Source organism: Anolis sagrei, chromosome 7 (assembly GCF_037176765.1).
Source record: "Anolis sagrei isolate rAnoSag1 chromosome 7, rAnoSag1.mat, whole genome shotgun sequence".
In the NCBI taxonomy this organism is placed as follows: Eukaryota; Metazoa; Chordata; class Lepidosauria; order Squamata; family Dactyloidae; genus Anolis; species Anolis sagrei.
Genome location: NC_090027.1, coordinates 20034794 through 20052467, shown reverse-complemented (window position 1 = coordinate 20052467; position 17674 = coordinate 20034794). Strand labels below are relative to the sequence as shown.

General features: G+C 40.7%; 1 protein-coding gene across 2 annotated transcripts in view; it reads right to left on the bottom strand.

The window, feature by feature from the left end:
• CDS2 (CDP-diacylglycerol synthase 2) overlaps nucleotides 1-17674 on the bottom strand; it is a 53182-nt gene that overhangs the window by 17846 nt on the left and 17662 nt on the right. For both annotated transcript variants that reach the window (XR_010910242.1, XM_060787096.2), the window contains exons 2-6: nucleotides 9831-9970; nucleotides 6503-6599; nucleotides 5217-5314; nucleotides 2364-2503; nucleotides 187-245 (exon numbers count right to left, since the gene is read on the bottom strand). Coding sequence is in view for 1 of the 2 variants with exons in the window: in XM_060787096.2 (XP_060643079.1) it covers nucleotides 187-245; nucleotides 2364-2503; nucleotides 5217-5314; nucleotides 6503-6599; nucleotides 9831-9970 (534 nt within the window). In the remaining variant the exon portion in view is untranslated. The remainder of the gene's footprint in view (nucleotides 1-186; nucleotides 246-2363; nucleotides 2504-5216; nucleotides 5315-6502; nucleotides 6600-9830; nucleotides 9971-17674) is intronic.

The window sequence follows — 17674 nt, the reverse complement described above, 5'->3', positions numbered from 1 at the left end:
TTTGGGTAGATTCTCAAAGGACCCTCCAGAAAAGGTTCAGAACCATTGCATTAAGACGTATATGATTGCAAAAATGAAGGAAGATACACACACACACACACATACACATGCATTTCCACCCTTTTCTCTCTTTGCCACAAGCTATTAACTTCACAAGCCCTGGACCTATTGGCTTCATAGTCTTACCATGTAGAACTGGAGCCGATAATGCTTTTTGACCAGACTCAAGACGAACATGCAGAAACCTATAATAAAGAGACGAGAGATTACATTATTATATCCTGCTTTATCTCTCCCGAAGGAGACTCACAGTGGCTATGTATCTATTATTATTATCATTATTATTAATAATATTAATATATTTATTTATACACTGCTTAATCTTTCCCGAAAAAGACCCAAAGTGGCTTATATTAAAAATATGACCACACAATTTAAAATATACAAATGTGCAAACAATAGGTTAGGAAACTTTTTATTACTATATTATGATGTTTATTATGTTTATTAATAGGAGACTCAAAAACGGCTGAATTGTCTCTAGGAGTCTCATTAATCAGCCTGCCATGGCTTTGCGGGCTCATTGAATGTGCTATTAGCTACTTAATAATTTGCATTTAAACCTCCCGCCTTTTACAAAGGAAAGAATCGCAGGATTGGGTTCTGATTAAACTATATAAGATACTTCTGGTTGCATCTACACTGCAGAATGAATGCAGTTTGGCACCGCTTCAACTTCCATGGCTGAATGTGAGGGTATCATCAAACTACATCTCCCAGGAATCCATAGCAGAGACTTTGCCGTTAAACTGCATTACACTACACAGTGTAGCTGCACCCAGAGGTAGACCGACAATAAGAATCCGGATGTATCTCCACTGCAGAATAAGTGCAGTTTGGCACCACTTATATATTTAATATATTAGTATTATTATGGAGCCCCCGGTGGCGCAGTGGGTTAAAGCACTGAGCTGCTGAGCTTGTTGATCGAAAGGTCGCAGGTTCGATTCCGGGGAGCGGCGTGAGCTTCCGCTGTCAGCCCTAGCTTCTGCCAACCTAGCAGTTCGAAAACATGCAAATGTGAGTAGATGAATAGGTACCGCTCCGGCGGGAAGGTAACGGTGCTCCATGCAGTCATGCCGGCCACATGACCTTGGAGGTGTCTACGGACAACGCTGGCTCTTCAGCTTAGAAATGGAGATGAGCACCACACCCCAGGGTCAGACATGACTGGACTTAATGTCAGGGGACTACCTTTACCTTTTAGTATTATTATATTACAATATTATTTTATGCACTATTATATTGTATTATTATCAGTATTATATTGTATTACAATATTAATATTATATGCATATATAATATATTATATTATCAATATAGCATATTAGTATTATATATTATATATATGTACTTTGTCACGAGTACGTTTGGCGGAGACGAGAGACAGAGTCCCTCGGTGGTGGCCCCTCGGCCCTCCCTATAGATATTAGATCGGCCACCTCCCTTTAAACATTCCGGAAAAAAGTCAAGACATGGCTTTTTGAACAAGCGTTTCCAAATGTAGAATAACTGACATAGGAAAATTGAATGATGACAATGAGACTGGACAACGTTTTTAGCAAGGAATTCATATTTTATTAATTTGTTTAGTTTTTATTATATTTTATGTTTTTAATTATATTTATGATATTGTAAGCATTGAATTTTAGTCTGTTAACTGCCTTGAGTCGCCTACGGGCTGAGAAAGGTAGTATACAAATACAGTAAATAAATAAATAAATAAATAAAATTATATTGCAATATTATTAGTAATTTTACATATAATATATAATTATTATATATTATTATATTATATTTAATACAATACAATTGGGATTGTATTAATGTATTGTCGAAGGATTTCATGGCCGGAAACACTGGGTTGTTGTAGGTATTCCGGGCTATATAGCCATGTTCTAGAGGCATTCTAGAATGCCTCTAGAATCATAGAATCATAGAATCAAAGAGTTGGAAGAGACCTCATGGGCCATCTAGTCCAACCCCCTGCCAAGAAGCAGGAATATTGCATTCAAATCACCCCTGACAGATGGCCATCCAGCCTCTGTTTAAACATGGCCATATATCCCAAAAAAACCTACAACAGCCCTGGGATTGTATTGTTATGCATTATTATCATTTCCATTTAAAATCACATTCCTCTTTCACTGGCTTATTCCCTCGAACCTATTGGAATGCCAATGGATTCAAAGGGGACAGAGAAGAGCCTCCCACTAACAACAACCTTGGCAAGTAGGCCAGGATATGGATACAAAGAGAATGAAGTTTGAAAGCAAACTACAACTCCCAGGTTCCTTTCTTACCTGTCAGGTAAAGGGCGAAGGAGATGAAGCGATGGTACTTGCTCAGGATCCTCAATGGCTCCTCGCGCTGCACTAGCGTGAAGAAGTAGTCCGTCACCGTCTCCCCGTAGAAGAAGTAGTTCACGCACAGCAGGAAATACCTGGACAATATATAAATAATGGGTAGAAGATATCCCAAAATAACATGTTGTATACTGAATATTGTATTACTTTATTGTTAGCTTCTTTGGGTCTATTTCTGAAGACAAAAAGCAGGCTAGAAATAATAATAATAATAATAATAATAATAATAATGAGAAGACCTGGTTATGGCTCACGAAGGGAACCCTGAAGAAGGAGACAGAAGGCCTGATTCTTGCAGCCCAGGAGCAAGCCATCAGAATAAATGCAATTAAGGCCAGGACTGAAAAGTCAGATGATGACCCAAAATGCAGACAGAAGCTGATGAAATCATGGATCACCTCCTCAGCTGCTGCAAGAAAATCGCACAGATAGACTACAAACAGAGGCACAACTCTGTGGCCAAAATGATTCATTGGAACTTATGTCACAAATACCACCTGCCAGCAGTCAAGAGCTGGTGGGATCACAAACCTGCAATGGGAGTGGAAAATGACCACGCAAAAATACTGTGGGAGTTTCGAATCCAGACTGACCAAGTTTTGGAACACAATACGCCAGACATCATGATTGTGGAAAAGAAAAAAAAGTTTGGATTATTGATGTCACCATATCGGGTGACAGTTGCATTGAGGAAAGATAGGAAAATCTCAGCCGTTATCAGGACTTCAAAATCGAACTGCAAAGGCTCTGGCATAAACCAGTACAGGTGGTCCCAGTGGTAATTGGTGCACTGGGTGCCATGCCAAAAGATCTCAGCCGGCATTTGGAAACAATAAACATCGACAAAATCACGATCTGTCAACTGCAAAAAGCTGACTTGGATCTGCGCTCATCATGTGAAAATATATCACACAGTCCTAGACGCTTGGGAAGTGTTTGACCCGTGATACGAAATCCAGCATATATATCTCGCGTCATATTGTGGTTTTGTGTCAGTAAAATAATAATAATAATAATAATAATAATAAATTCTAGATTGTTTGATTATTTTATTGCTTTTAATTATGAATTTTATTATTTCCAAGTTTAATTGCATTTTAATGTTTGTACGTTTTATATCATATATATTGTATTACTTTTATTCAACTGTTCAACTCGTATGCAGAACAGATCATTCGATGTGCGAGGCTTGCTGAATCCAAGGCTGGAGCTAAAATTGCTGGAAGAAACATTATTTATTTATTTATCGTGTCAGGAGCAACCAGGCAGTTGTGTTACATTTTTAACAAAACAAACAAATAAACAGACAGACAGACAGACAAAACACAAAGTTTGCAAGCTTGGTAGTTGATTAAATGTCCTTTGACCAGTATCTGGCCACTTGGAGTGCCTCTGGTGTTGCTGCAAGAAGGTTCTCCATTGTGCATGTGGCAGGGCTCTGGTTGCATTGCAGCAGGTGGTCAGTGGTTTGCTCTTCTCCACACTCGCATGTCGAGGATTCCACTTTGTAGCCCCATTTCTGAAGGTTGGCTCTGCATCTCGTGGTGCCAGAGCGCAGTCTGTTCAGCGCCTTCCAAGTCTCCCAGTCTTCTGTGTGCCCAGGGGGGAGTCTCTCATTTGGTATCAGCCATTGATTGAGGTTCTGGGTTTGAGCCCGCCACTTTTGGACTCTCGCTTGCTGAGGTGTTCCAGCGAGTGTCTCTGTAGATCTTAGAAAACTATTTCTTGATTTAAGTCGTTGACGTGCTGGCTGATACCCAAACAGGGGATGAGCTGGAGATGTCACTGCCTTGGTCCCTTCAGTATTGGCTGCTACTTCCTGGGGGATGTCAGGTGGTGCAATACCGGCTAAGCAGTGTAATTTCTCCAGTGGTGTAGGGTGTAGGGCGCAGACACCCCGTGATAATGCGGCATGTCTCATTAAGAGCCACATCCACTGTTTTAGTGTGGTGAGATGTGTTCCACAATGGGCATGCATACTCAGCAGCAGAGTCGCAAAGCTCAAGGGCAGGTGTCTTCACTGTGTCTGGTTGTGATCCCCAGGTTGTGCCAGTAAGCTTTCGTATGATATTGTTTCTAGCACCCACTTTTTGTTTGATGTTCAGGCAGTGCTTCTTGTAGGTCAGAGCACGGTCCAGAGTGACTCCCAGGTATTTGGGTGCGCTGCAATGCTCCAGTGGGATTCCTTCCCAGGTCATCCTCAGAGCTCGGGATGCTTGTCTGTTCTTAAGGTGAAAAGCACATGTCTGTGTTTTAGATGGATTAGGGATCAAACATTAACAACCTTAGATGTTGTGCTGTTTTAACATTCTTGTGGGAGGCTTCTCTCATGTCCCCGCATGAGGAGCTGGAGCTGATAGAGGGAGCTCATCTGCGCTCTCCCCGAATTTGAACCTGCCACCTGTTGGTCTTCAGTCCTCCCGGCACAGGGGTTTAACCCACTGCGCCACCGGGGGCTCCATAATATAATATGATGTGATGTAATATGCTGCATGATGTCCTTCTTAACAAAGTTTTTTTTTTGCAGTTTAATAAATCTTTTCCATGTTTTTATGACAGAACCAATGAGGAAACGACATTGATAATCCAGGAACAAAAATCACAGTATTAGTTAGTGTGATATAATATAATAATGCTGCAGGATGTCCCTCTTGCAAAGACAAAGTTTGTGTAGTTTATTAATCCTTTTCCATGTTTTATGGCAGAACCAATTAGGTAATGACCTTGAGAACCCAGGAATAATAATCATAGTGTGGCATAGTATTCATCTAAAGGAGCGTTGGATCTTACCAGCTGAGCGTCCGGAACCAAGGCAGTTCATAGGAATGGTAGACGTTGTAGCCGATGGTGATGATTTCATGGAAGCACTTGATCTGGACGCACATCACCTGCAAGGCAAAGGGGTCTCTTAAGACAGAAGGAGATGATGGGGCTCCGTCTCCTCTCTTCAATCCTATGCCCACCCGCCTTGAATGCACCAGTGCGACTCTATGGTATGTTTCCAGTCAAATGTTGATCATGTTGAGAACTTAAAATACCTCCAGGCCTCCAGCACAGTGCCATAGTATGCTTCCATTGAATTTCACCATAGGATGACACTGGAGGACCTGTAGATGCTTATGTGGCCCTTCAGAACGATGCTATTGTATTCTTCTGCTGGAAGTTGACCATAAAGTCATGCCAGAGAACCAAGAGATGCCTAGAGATGTATCCTCTGTAGGCATTTATTCTCCGGCGCAATATTTTAAGTCCTCCGTTAGATTTGATCACAGAGTCATGCAAGGACCTAGAGGTTCTTAGTATTTTCCAGGTCCCTCCAGCATGATACTAGTCAGATAGAAAAATACAGTTATCAGATAGGAATGGAAAAATACAGTTCTAATGGACATGTGTTCACAGCACAATTCACTTAAAGGGTTAAGAGTGGAGATGTAATCTGAGAAGGACAGCTGAGCCATTTCCTGTGAGTGGCTTTTATCTGCACCTCCTCTTTGCCATGGGTTTCCTCTCTGTCATTTAAAATAGCCTGCCATGATCTCTCTGCATCTGTAATCCATCACCTACCTGAGCGTCTTGCTATATCTGTGAGTATCTCTGCATACTGATAGCAGACCTGTACTGAAGAATGAACCTCCAAAGGAGTCTGGATGAAAGCCAGAGCTCAAGTGTGCTTGTTCAAGCGGTGAGTTACTACACAGGGTCAGAGGATGTGCTATAAAGTCTCTGCTAACTGTGACCAAGACTCTGCAATCTCTCTTCCGCCCCCGTGAACAATACTATGGTACACTTCAATCAGATGTTGACCATAAAGTAATACTGGAGGACTTAGAGATGCCTAGGAAAGTGTTCTCTTGAGGCAATTTCTATTTCCTCTATTGTGAGTCTATAGATAACTCCTGGCAGAAGTCATTCATTTTGATGGGGTTCAATGGTATGCATGACTTTCTCCATCCGTGATAAGTCTGGGAATGTTGACTTCAAGCTAGAAGGGACAATTTCCCCGAAGCATAGGCTGACTTCTCAAGGACAAGAAGAAAGAAAAGAGAAGAGAGACGAGGCATTGCAAGAGGACTTACAATCATCATCAGCACCATGGGCCCCAAGTAGATGATGATGAAGAAGAAGACGATCATCGCCAGGGTCAGGATGCCTCTCACCCACCAGTTCTTCCACCTGAAGGAGGAGAGGGATGAACATTAGGAGCCTAATAATAATAATAATTGTAGGGCCTCCTAAACTAATAATAATAATCATAACAATAACAATAATAATAACTAGCTGTACCCACCATGCGTTGCTGTGGCCAACCTTCCCTCCCTCTTTCTCTACTTCTTTCCCTCCTTCCTTTGCTCCCTCTCTTTCCTTCCTTCCTTCCCTTTTTCCTTTCCTTCTCTCCTTCCCTCTTTCCTTCCTTCCTCACTTTTTCTTTTCCTTCTTCTTTCTCTTTCTTCCTTCTCTACCTCTTTCCTTCCTTTCTTTGCTCTTTGCTTCCATGCTTCCTTCTCTCTTTTCTTCTTTCTTTCTCCCATTCCCTCCCTCTTCCTTCCCTTTTTTCCTGTATCATCATTTAGATTTTTTGGGTTTTAAAGTCATTTCCACTGGGGTTTTTTTTTGGGGGGGGGGGGGGGGGTTATGAGTGATGGTCACTCATTGCTTTGTTAAGGGTATAGTGTCCAGTGGTTTTTGAGTTAAATTAATCCCACAAATGAACATTACATTTTTATTTGTATAGATCATCATCATCATCATTATTATTTTACTGACACAAAAGCACAGTATGTCACAGCAAATGAGATCTATATGCTGGATTTCGTATCAAAAAATCACAAGTCAAACACTTCCTGTTCTGTCGCCGCTGGAGCTGAAATTAAATGCTTCTAAGAGAGGATGCAAGGCTTGAGTCCAGCGGGAAGCCCGGGGGTCCGAGAAAGAACCTTTAGAGGAATTTCTCCTATTAAACAGGCTTTAGGAGACTTAAGCTTGAATACAACAGTCTTTATTAATGAACAAGCAGGAATTGTAAGATTTCTAAATAGTCTATTGGCTTTTGCAGTCTTGTTTACAGGAAACAGGCACTATCTTCAAGAAACTTTGTTCAACAGAAAAATTCCCCTTTAAAGCTCCTCCCAGGCTGCTGTGAACTTAAACCTGACTGGTTTGAGTCTGCTACTGGCTGAACTGCGTCTCAGAACCGAACAGACGTACCACCAGACTTAAATCACTTAGCTGAAGATGAAGAGCTGTTATTCCCTCCGGAGGTCCTCAGGGCTGTGAAGCTGTTCCCTGGAACCCTTTGGGAATCTGTAGAGGCCTTCAATCTGTTCCTCCCCAGGAAGTCTTAAAAGACGAAGCTTTTGCACAGGAGGAGCGTCTGTATGCATCCTCTGCCTTGGCTTCCCTTGCTATAAAACGAACTGAAAAATGGCCCTTTCCCTCCAAAAAGCAGAAAAAGGGGGCAGGACCAGGGATCCTAACTATAATTGGCAGGTGGCTTACCCTATGATTGCAGCCTATAACAGGAAGCCACCCTGCTGCAAAATCCCAAGCCTGGGATTGCAAACAAACATTAACTGCAAAGCAAACAAAATAGGAGCTCCTGGTACAGCTGTACCAGCACACTTCCCAAGCGTCTAGGACTGTGTTGTATTTTTGAATGATATGTGCAGATCGTATTATTATTATTATTATTATTATTATTAATTTATTGTAGGGGCCCCCGAACAACAACAACCAATAATAATAATAATAATAATAATAATAGTAATAATTAATAATAATAAAAATTCATCACAGTCCCAGACACTTGGGAAGTGTTCGACTTGTGATTTTGTGATACGAAATCCAGCATATAGATCTCGTTTGCTGTGACATACTGTGCTTTTGTGTCAATAATAATAATAACAATAACAATAATAGATAATAGATAGATATTCCCTTATTTCTTACCACTTGGATGCACCCATTTGTGTATGCATGCTTCACTTATTCTATGTTCTTGTAAGGAGGAACAAAGGCAGGTTTATAATCAAATGTTTTAGTTCACTGTCGAAGTCCTATAACCTTTGTTATAGTAGTGACTGTTGCTCTTTTTGTTTTTGTTCCTTGCTATTTCAGTCTTTCAAGAATAAAAGGCAGAAGCCATGATGTGTAGAAAATTCAGCAGATTTAAATCCTCATACTGAAAATAAATTTTCCTTTCTTGATTGTCCACACAGATGCAGAATGGGTTCATTCATATATGCATGATTAACTACTTATCTTTCTTTATGATATTACTTTGGGAATAATAATAATAATTAGGTTCTTGTGGGTTTTTTCGGGCTATAGAGCCATGTTCTAGAGGCATTTCTCCTGACGTTTCGCATAGGGAAGCTGATGAGGAAACACAACATACAAACAATCTACAAACCCACCAAGAAAATTCAACAAATGCTACGTTCAGCAAAGGACAAGAGGGATCCTCTCACCTCTGCAGGAGTCTACCGTATACCATGCAGTTGTGGACAAGTCTACATAGGGACCACCAAACGCAGCATTGCCCAGACACGCACCAAGGAACATGAAAGGCACTGCAGACTACTTCAACCAGAGAAGTCAGCCATAGCAGAGCACCTGATGAACCAGCCTGGACACAGCATATTATTTGAGAACACAGAAATGCTGGACCACACCAACAACCATCATGTCAGACTACACAGAGAAGCCATTGAAATCCACAAGCATGTGGACAATTTAAACAGAAAGGAAGAGACCATGAAAATGAACAAAATCTGGCCACCAGTATTAAAAAAACTCTAAAATTATAACAGCTAAACAACAGAGAGGAAAAAACCAGGCACAGATTAACACCTCCCAGCAACAGATTTTCCCAGGCTCAGGCAGGCCTTCAAATGCTAATGAAGGTGATCAGCTAAACATTCACACCTAACTGCAGCAGGGAAGAGCTCCTTGCCCCACCCCAGCCATTCCACAGATATATAAACCCATTGTCCTAATTCCAACAGACCTTCTCAACCTCTGAGGATGCTTGCCATAGATGCAGGCGAAACGTCAGGAGAAATGCCTCTAGAACATGGATCTATAGCCCGAAAAAACCCACAAGAACCTAGTGATTCCAGCCATGAAAGCCTTCGACAATACAATAATAATAATAATAATAGTAATAATAATGTAGCCGCCCTGAACAACAACAATTATTATTATTATTATTATTATTATTATTATTATTATTATCATCATCATCATTACTATTATAGGGGCCCATGAACAACTAATAGTAATAATAATTGTAGCCCCCCCCCCCCCAACGAATCATAATATTAGTCCCTCTGAACAAAAACAAACAATAATACTAATAATACCACTACTTCTTCAGCAGAATCAATGTAGCCCGTGCAAGCGTACCTGGAGGACATGTTGGAGAGGGCCCTGTTCAGGACCTCGGGGGTGTCATCTACGGGGGCCGGGGGGGCCGGCCCCGCCTTGCTCTCGCTGTCCGAGGCTGTTTCGCCCCCGCCATCCACCTTGCTCTCCACCTCCGAATCCTGTGTAGGAAGTAACATCATCAGCTCTTTTGCATGTGTAATCTGTAAGTCTGATCTGGCCACAGTGGTCCACGCTATTGTTACATCCCGTATAGACTACTGCAACACACTCTACGTGAGGTTGCCCTTGAAGACTGTTCGGAAACTCCAACTGGTCCAGCGAGCTGCAGCCAGATTGCTTACCGGAGCGACATACAGGGAGCATACCACCCCCCTGCTGTGTCAGCTCCACTGGCTGCCGGTTCAATTTCGAGCACAATTCAAGGTGCTGGTTCTGACCTACAAAACCCTTTACGGTTCCGGTCCAGCGTATCTGTCCGAACGTATCTCCCTCTACGTCCCACCCCGGAATTTGAGATCATCTGGGGAGGCCCTGCTCTCGACCCCACCGCTATCACAAGTGAGGCTATTAGAAAGGGTACAATTATGATCCTATCTTGTTAGTGTAATGTAATACAGCGTGCATTGACACTGCAGAATGAATGTGGTTTGGCACCACTTTACCTGCCATGGCGAGTTACAGCTTGAGAAGCTATATTGTATTTCATCATCGGGAGTTGCAGAAAATAAGAATATTGATGTTTTAATAAAAACTTATAAAATTCTTTGAGTGGGCGGTGTTTGCAAGAGAGCCCCTCCCTCCCTTCTCCCTAAAAGCCATAAATATTCCCTGTTATGGGGGGGGGGGGGGAGGGAGGAAGGAAGCGCATGCAAACGTATCCTGAAGCCATTTGGAAGCAAAGCCAAGTTCCTGAATTAAGATAGTATTTATAGCATTGTCTCTGAAGCCAAAAAAGGAAAGCATTTCCGGACAACAAGCAAAAGCATTCCTGGGTTACGTCTACATTGCAGAATGGATGCAGTTTGACCTCACTTTCATTGCCTTGGGCACAATAATGCGACATTTAGTTCTATTTAAGGGTTTAATTATTTAATCATATATATATATACTAGCTGTGCCCTGCCACGCGTTGCTGTGGCCTATAGTAAAACTTATCAAAGTTGAGGTAGATATCTGGACTATTATGAAAGAGAGGTCCCTACCTATTCCTTCCCCCTTTTCCTCCCCCTTTCTCTCCTTTCTTCCTTCTCTACCTCTTTCTTTCTTTCCTTCTTTCACTACTTGGTTTCATCCTTCTCTCTTTCCTTCATTCCCTCCCCCTTTCTTCCTTTGCCTTTCCTCCCTCCCTGTTTGCTTCCTTCTTTCACTTTTTATTTCCTTTTATTTCACCACCATCATAACAATAACAATAATGCAATGCATTGCCTCTGGGACCTGACACCTCTCCCATTCCCCCTAAAAGGGTCTCAGAGGAACAATAGCATCATCATAATAATAATAGAAATAACAACCTTTACCCGCCACGTGTTGCTGTGGCCAATCTTCCCTCTTTCTCTCCTTCTTTCCCTCCCTCCCTCCCTCCCTCCCTCCTTCCTTCCTTCCTTCCTTCACATCTTTCCTTCTTCTCTTCTTTCTCTATCTCTTTCCTTCCTTCCCCCTTTTTCTTTCTCTTCTGCTGTCTCTCTTTTCTTTCCTTCCATCTTTCCTTTTCTTCTTCCTCTAACTTTCCTTCCTTCCCCCTTTTTCTTTACCTCCCTTTCTCTTTCTTCCTTCTTTCCTTCCTTCCTGTCTTTCCTAGATTTTGACAGGGCGGGAAGGGGCGGGGTGGGGTTTGGAGGTGGCCTGAAGTAAAAGGAGGTAAGATTGGGGCAGGGGAGTGATGGAGCGTGGGATTGCGTGTGTGTGTGCGGCGGCGGGGGGAGTGGGGTTGCATGTGTGTGTGCGGCGGCGGGGGGAGTGGGGTTGTGTGTGTGTGCGGCGGTGGGGGGAGTGATGGAGCGTGGGGTTGCGTGTGTGTGTGCGGCGGCGGGGGAAGTGATGGAGCGTGGGGTTGCGTGTGTGTGTGCGGCAGGGGGTGTGTGTGTGCGGGAAGCGGCGCGGCGGGGCTTGGAGTGGGCATGGTTTCTGCAGAGGGAACGTTGGCCGTAAGGCCATGTGCGCGCGCGATGGAACTTGCGGCTGGGTGCCAATGCGCATGCTCAGTTGTTTTGCCGTTTTGTGAGTGTGTTGTTGTGTTGTTTTTCATTTTGAGTAGATATGTTTGTACCTTGTGGGTTGTGTTATGGGCATGGGAATTTTGGTTAAGTTTCGTTGGGGTTTTTTTGAGTTTTGTTCTTTTGCCATTTTGTGAGTGTGTTGCTGTGTTGTTTTTCATTTTGAGTTGAGATGTTTGTACCTTGTGGGTTGTGTTATGGGCACGGGGATTTTGGTTAAGTTTCGTTGGGGGATTTTTGAGTTTTGTTCTTTTGCCCTTTTGTGAGTGTGTTGTTGTGTTGTTTTTCATTTTGAGTAGGTATGTTTGTACCTTGTGGGTTATGTTATGGGCACGGGGATTTTAGTTAAGTTTCGTTGGGGGATTTTTGAGTTTTGTTATTTTGCCGTTTTGTGAGTGTGTTGTTGTGTTGTTTTTCATTTTGAGTAGGTATGTTTGTACCTTGTGGGTTGTGTTACGGGCACGGGGATTTTGGTTAAGTTTCGTTGGGGGATTTTTGAGTTTTGTTGTTTTGCCGTTTTGTGAGTGTGTTGTTGTGTTGTTTTTCATTTTGAGTAGATATGTTTGTACCTTGTGGGTTGTGTTATGGGCACGGAGATTTTAGTTAAGTTTCGTTGGGGGATTTTTGAGTTTTGTTGTTTTGCCGTTTTGTGAGTGTGTTGTTGTGTTGTTTTTCATTTTGAGTAGATATGTTTGTACCTTGTGGATTGTGTTATGGGCATGGGAATTTTGGTTAAGTTTCGTTGGGGGGTTTTTGAGTTTTGTTTCCTCGTTGGATGCCCCTAACAAATTAATTTATATATATATATATATATATATATATATATATATATAAAATGGGTTTTTATGATCAACTGATTTGAGATTCCTTCGGGAGAGACAAAGCGGGGTATTAATAATAATAATAATAATAATAATGTACAATAATAGTATTTTCAATTGTAAGCCGTTTTCAGTCTCCTTCAGAAGAGATACAGCTGAGTATAAATAAATAAGGATAATAATAATAATAATAATAATAATAATAATAATAATAGTAAGCCGCTTTGAGTCTCCTTTGAGAGTAAAAAACCAGGGTATAAAATAATAATAATAATAATAATAATAATAATTGTTGCACAGCTACTTTGAGTATCCTGCAGGAGAGATAAAGTGGGGTGGTAATAATATAATAATCTATATAAATAAAAATGTAATGTTAGTTCATGCTACCATCAGAACTCAAAAACCACGGGGGGAAATGACACCAAATTTGGACAGAATGACACCTAACAGTCCAATTTATGTCCTCCACTCAAAAAAATTGATTTTGTCATTTGGGAATTGTCGTTGCTGGGATTTATAGTTTACCTGCAATCAAAGAGCATTCTGAACTCCATCAATGATAGAATTGGGCCAAACTTAGCACACATGGCTCCCATTACCAACAGTAAAAACTGGAAGGGTTTGGTGGACATTGACCTTGAGTTTGGGAATTATAGTTCACCCACATCCAGAGAGCACTGTGGACTCAAACAATGACGGATCTGGACCAAACTTGGCACGAATATTCCATATGCCCAAATATGAACACAGATGGAGTTTAGGGAAATAGACCTTGACATTTTGGGAGTTGTAGTTACTGGGATTTATAGTTCACCTACAATCAAAGAGCATTCTGAACTCCACCAATGATGGAATTCAACCAAACATGGCATACAGGACTTCCATGACCAACAGAAAATACTTAAGGCCATCCAGTCCAACTCTCTTCACCAGGGCAAGAAAATGTAATCAGAGCCCTCCTGAGAAAGAGCCATCCAGTCATAAATATAGATAGATATGATTCTCTCTCTCACACACACAGTATCATAGATTTGAAAGAGACCCTTCAAGAAGGACTATGATATGTTGCATATTCCAGAGTAGGCAAACCATACACTCTCCACATCAACACTGACAAAGAAACAACAAGAAATACTGTTTACCCACAAGCAGAAAGAAATTGCATATATTAGAAACCAACACTTTCTCATTACTTTATTTTCCAGATCACCAGGCTGGGCCACAGCAACGCATGGCAGGGGACAGCTAATAATAATAATAATAATAATAATAATAATAATAATAATAATAATAATGGTACAAGCCAGTAAAGGTGGCCCCAGTGGTGATTGGCACACTGGGTGCAGTGCCTAAAGACCTTGGCCTGCACTTGAAAGCAATTGGTGCTGAGAAAATCACCACTTGTCAGCTGCAAAAGGCCACCCTACTCGGATCAGCACACATTATTCACCGATATATCCCATAGTCCTAGACACTTGGGAAGTGTCCGACATGTGACCAAATACAACAGCCAACAGAGTGATCTTGTTTGGTGTGTATCAAATAAGTTATATTTATTTATACTTCCCTCTCTCAAGCTGGACTCAGATCAGCTTGCAACATCAAAGGGAGTACAATTTAAAGCCTTCAATATTATTGTTATTAATGATTATTAATAATCATTAATAATGGAGAAATATTACTATTATTAATAGTAATAATTCTCCAGCCACGGTGATGATGATAGTTATATTTATTTATCCCTCTCTCAGAGCAGCTCATAACATTAAAGACAGTACAATTTAAAACCCACGATATTATTATTATTATTATTATATCTCTAGTTGTGAAGATGGTGATAGCTATATTTATTTATACTTCCCTTTCTCAAGCTGGACTCAGAGCAGCTTACATCATCATCATCACCATCAACATCATCATCATCATCATAGATACATAGCTGTTTTGAGTCTCCTACAGGAGAGATATAGCAGGGTATAATAATAATAATAATAATAAGGATGATGATGATGATGATAATGTAAGCTGCTCTGAGTCCAGCTTGAGAAAGGGAAGTATAAATAAATATAGCTATCACCATCTTCACAACTAGAGATATAATAATAATAATAATAATAATAATAATATCGTGGGTTTTAAATTGTACTGTCTTTAATGTTATGAGCTGCTCTGAGAGGGATAAATAAATATAACTATCATCATCACCGTGGCTGGAGAATTATTACTATTAATAATAGTAATATTTCTCCATTATTAATGATTATTAATAATCATTAATAACAATAATATTGAAGGCTTTAAATTGTATTCCCTTTGATGTTGCAAGCTGATCTGAGTCCAGCTTGAGAGAGGGAAGTATAAATAAATATAACTTTCATCATCACCATGGCTGGAGAATTATTGCTATTAATAATAGTAATATTTCTCCATTATTAATTATTATTAATAATCATTAATAACAATAAGAATATTGAAGGCTTTAAATTGTACTCTCGTTAAAGTTGTGAGCTGATCTGAGTCCAGCTTGAGAGAGGGTAAATAAATGTAACTATCATCACCATGGCTGGAGAATTATTATTATATAATAGATGGTGCAGTGGGTTAAACCCTTGTGCCGGCAGGACTGATGACCGACAGGTTGGAGATTCAAATCCAGGGCAAGCACAGATGAGCTCCCTCTGTCAGATGTAGCTCCCCATGCGGGGACATGAGAGGAGCCTCCCACAAGGATGGTAAAACATCAAAACATGCGGGCGTCCCCTGGACAACATCTTTGCAGACGGCCAATTCTCTCACACCAGAAGTGACTTGCAGTTCCTCAGGTTGCTCCTGGCACGAAATAATAATAATAATAATAATAATAATAATAATAATAATGTGAGCTGCTCTGAGTCCGGCTTGAGAAAGGGAAGTATAAATAAATATAACTATCATCATCTTCACAGCTAGAGAGGTAATAATAATAATAATAATAATAATGTGGGTTTTAAATTGTATTGTCTTTAATGTTGCGAGCTGCTCTGAAAGAGGGAAGTATAAATAAATATAACTATCATCATCACCGTGGCTGGAGAATTATTACTATTAATAATAGTAATATTTATCCATTATTAATGATTATTAATAATCATTAATAACAATAATAATATTGAAGGCTTTAAGTTGTACTCCCTTTGCGAGCTGATCAGAGTCCAGCTTGAGAGAGGGAAGTATAAATAAATATAACTATCATCATCACCATGGCTGGAAAATTATTATTATATAATAGGTGGTGCAGTGGGTTAAACCCTTGTGCCGGCAGGACTGATGACCGACAGATTGGAGATTCAAATCCTGGGCGAGCACAGATGAGCTCCCTCTGTCAGCTCCAGCTCCCCATGCAGAGACATGAGAGAAGCCTCCCACAAGGATGGTAAAACATCTAAACATACGGATGTCCCCGGGGCTACGTCCGTGCAGATGGCCAATTCTCTCACACCAGAAGCGACTTGCAGTTTCTCAAGTTGCTCCTAGCACGAAATAATAATAATAATAATAATAATAATAATAATAATACTGTCTTTAATGTTATGAGCTGCTCCAAGTCCAGCTTGAGAGAGGCAAGTATAAATAAAAATAACTATCATCATCATGGCTGGAATAATAATAAGAATAATGTAGGTTTTTAATTGTCTTTAATGCTGTGAGCTACCCTGAGTCCAACTCCAAGAGAGTATAAATAAATAGAATTATCATCATCCTCATCATCACGGCTGGAGGATAAAATGGTGCAAGGAAGTCAAAAGCCAGAAAGAGATGCAACTCTCAGAGTCTCTGCGGTGGGGATTGCTTGACTTTGGAGAATATAATTTTTGCAAATTAGATGGGATGCCTGCTTAATGGAGGGAAAGGGATAGTAATGGTTGCTCTTTTTGCAAATGGCAGCTGCTCCTCCTCTCAGCATTGATGACGAGCCAGCGAGCGGTACCCAGCTCCAATCGAGGAGAGGTTGCCATGGCAACCGCCTCCTCCTGCATCCCTTGCATGCATGCATGAAGGCAGAGGATGCTGCAAGCCTTTGAAATTCCTATTCAACTGAAATAGGAGGCTCCATCACTGTGTTTCCAATCTCCCTCCAATCCAAAATCGTTATAGCATAAACTGGGTGGATCCTACATTATCATTTGGGAAGGAACCACAACATTAAAGTTATTTTTGTCCATCTTTTAGCCATGCAGGGAGATATACAACAACAACAACAACAGCAACTTTATTTATATCCTGCCTCATCTCCCCAAGGGGACTCAGAGCGGCTTATAAAAATGTGAACAATGCAAACAATGAATAGTTATATAACAAATTAAAATTAAATCAACAAAATAACAACATAAATTTGATGTAAAAATAAACAAAACATATTCAATTGACGCAAAACCATCATACAAGCACACACATATACATATAGTAGCAGATTATTCAATGCTTGGACCAAATAAATACATAAAAACCTGATTACTAAATACAATCTGCACCATTAAAATGCTATGTAAATCATTAAAATGCCACATAAACCAATGGCGAGATGCACCCTTAAACTTTCACATGCAGGAAAAACAAATCTATATCTATACACATAAAAGTGAAAATGTATATGTGTGTATAGTGAAAATGTGTATCTGTATATATGGTGGAGGTGTCCACTTACACAGACAACCTCCCGCCTCCACACAGGCTATAGTTCCCACTATGCAGGAGACACCCATGGCTCTCTGTCCAAGGACATTGCATGTTATACTGAGCATCATGAACATTTCCAAGAGCCCTACCAATGTCCCCCACCAACACC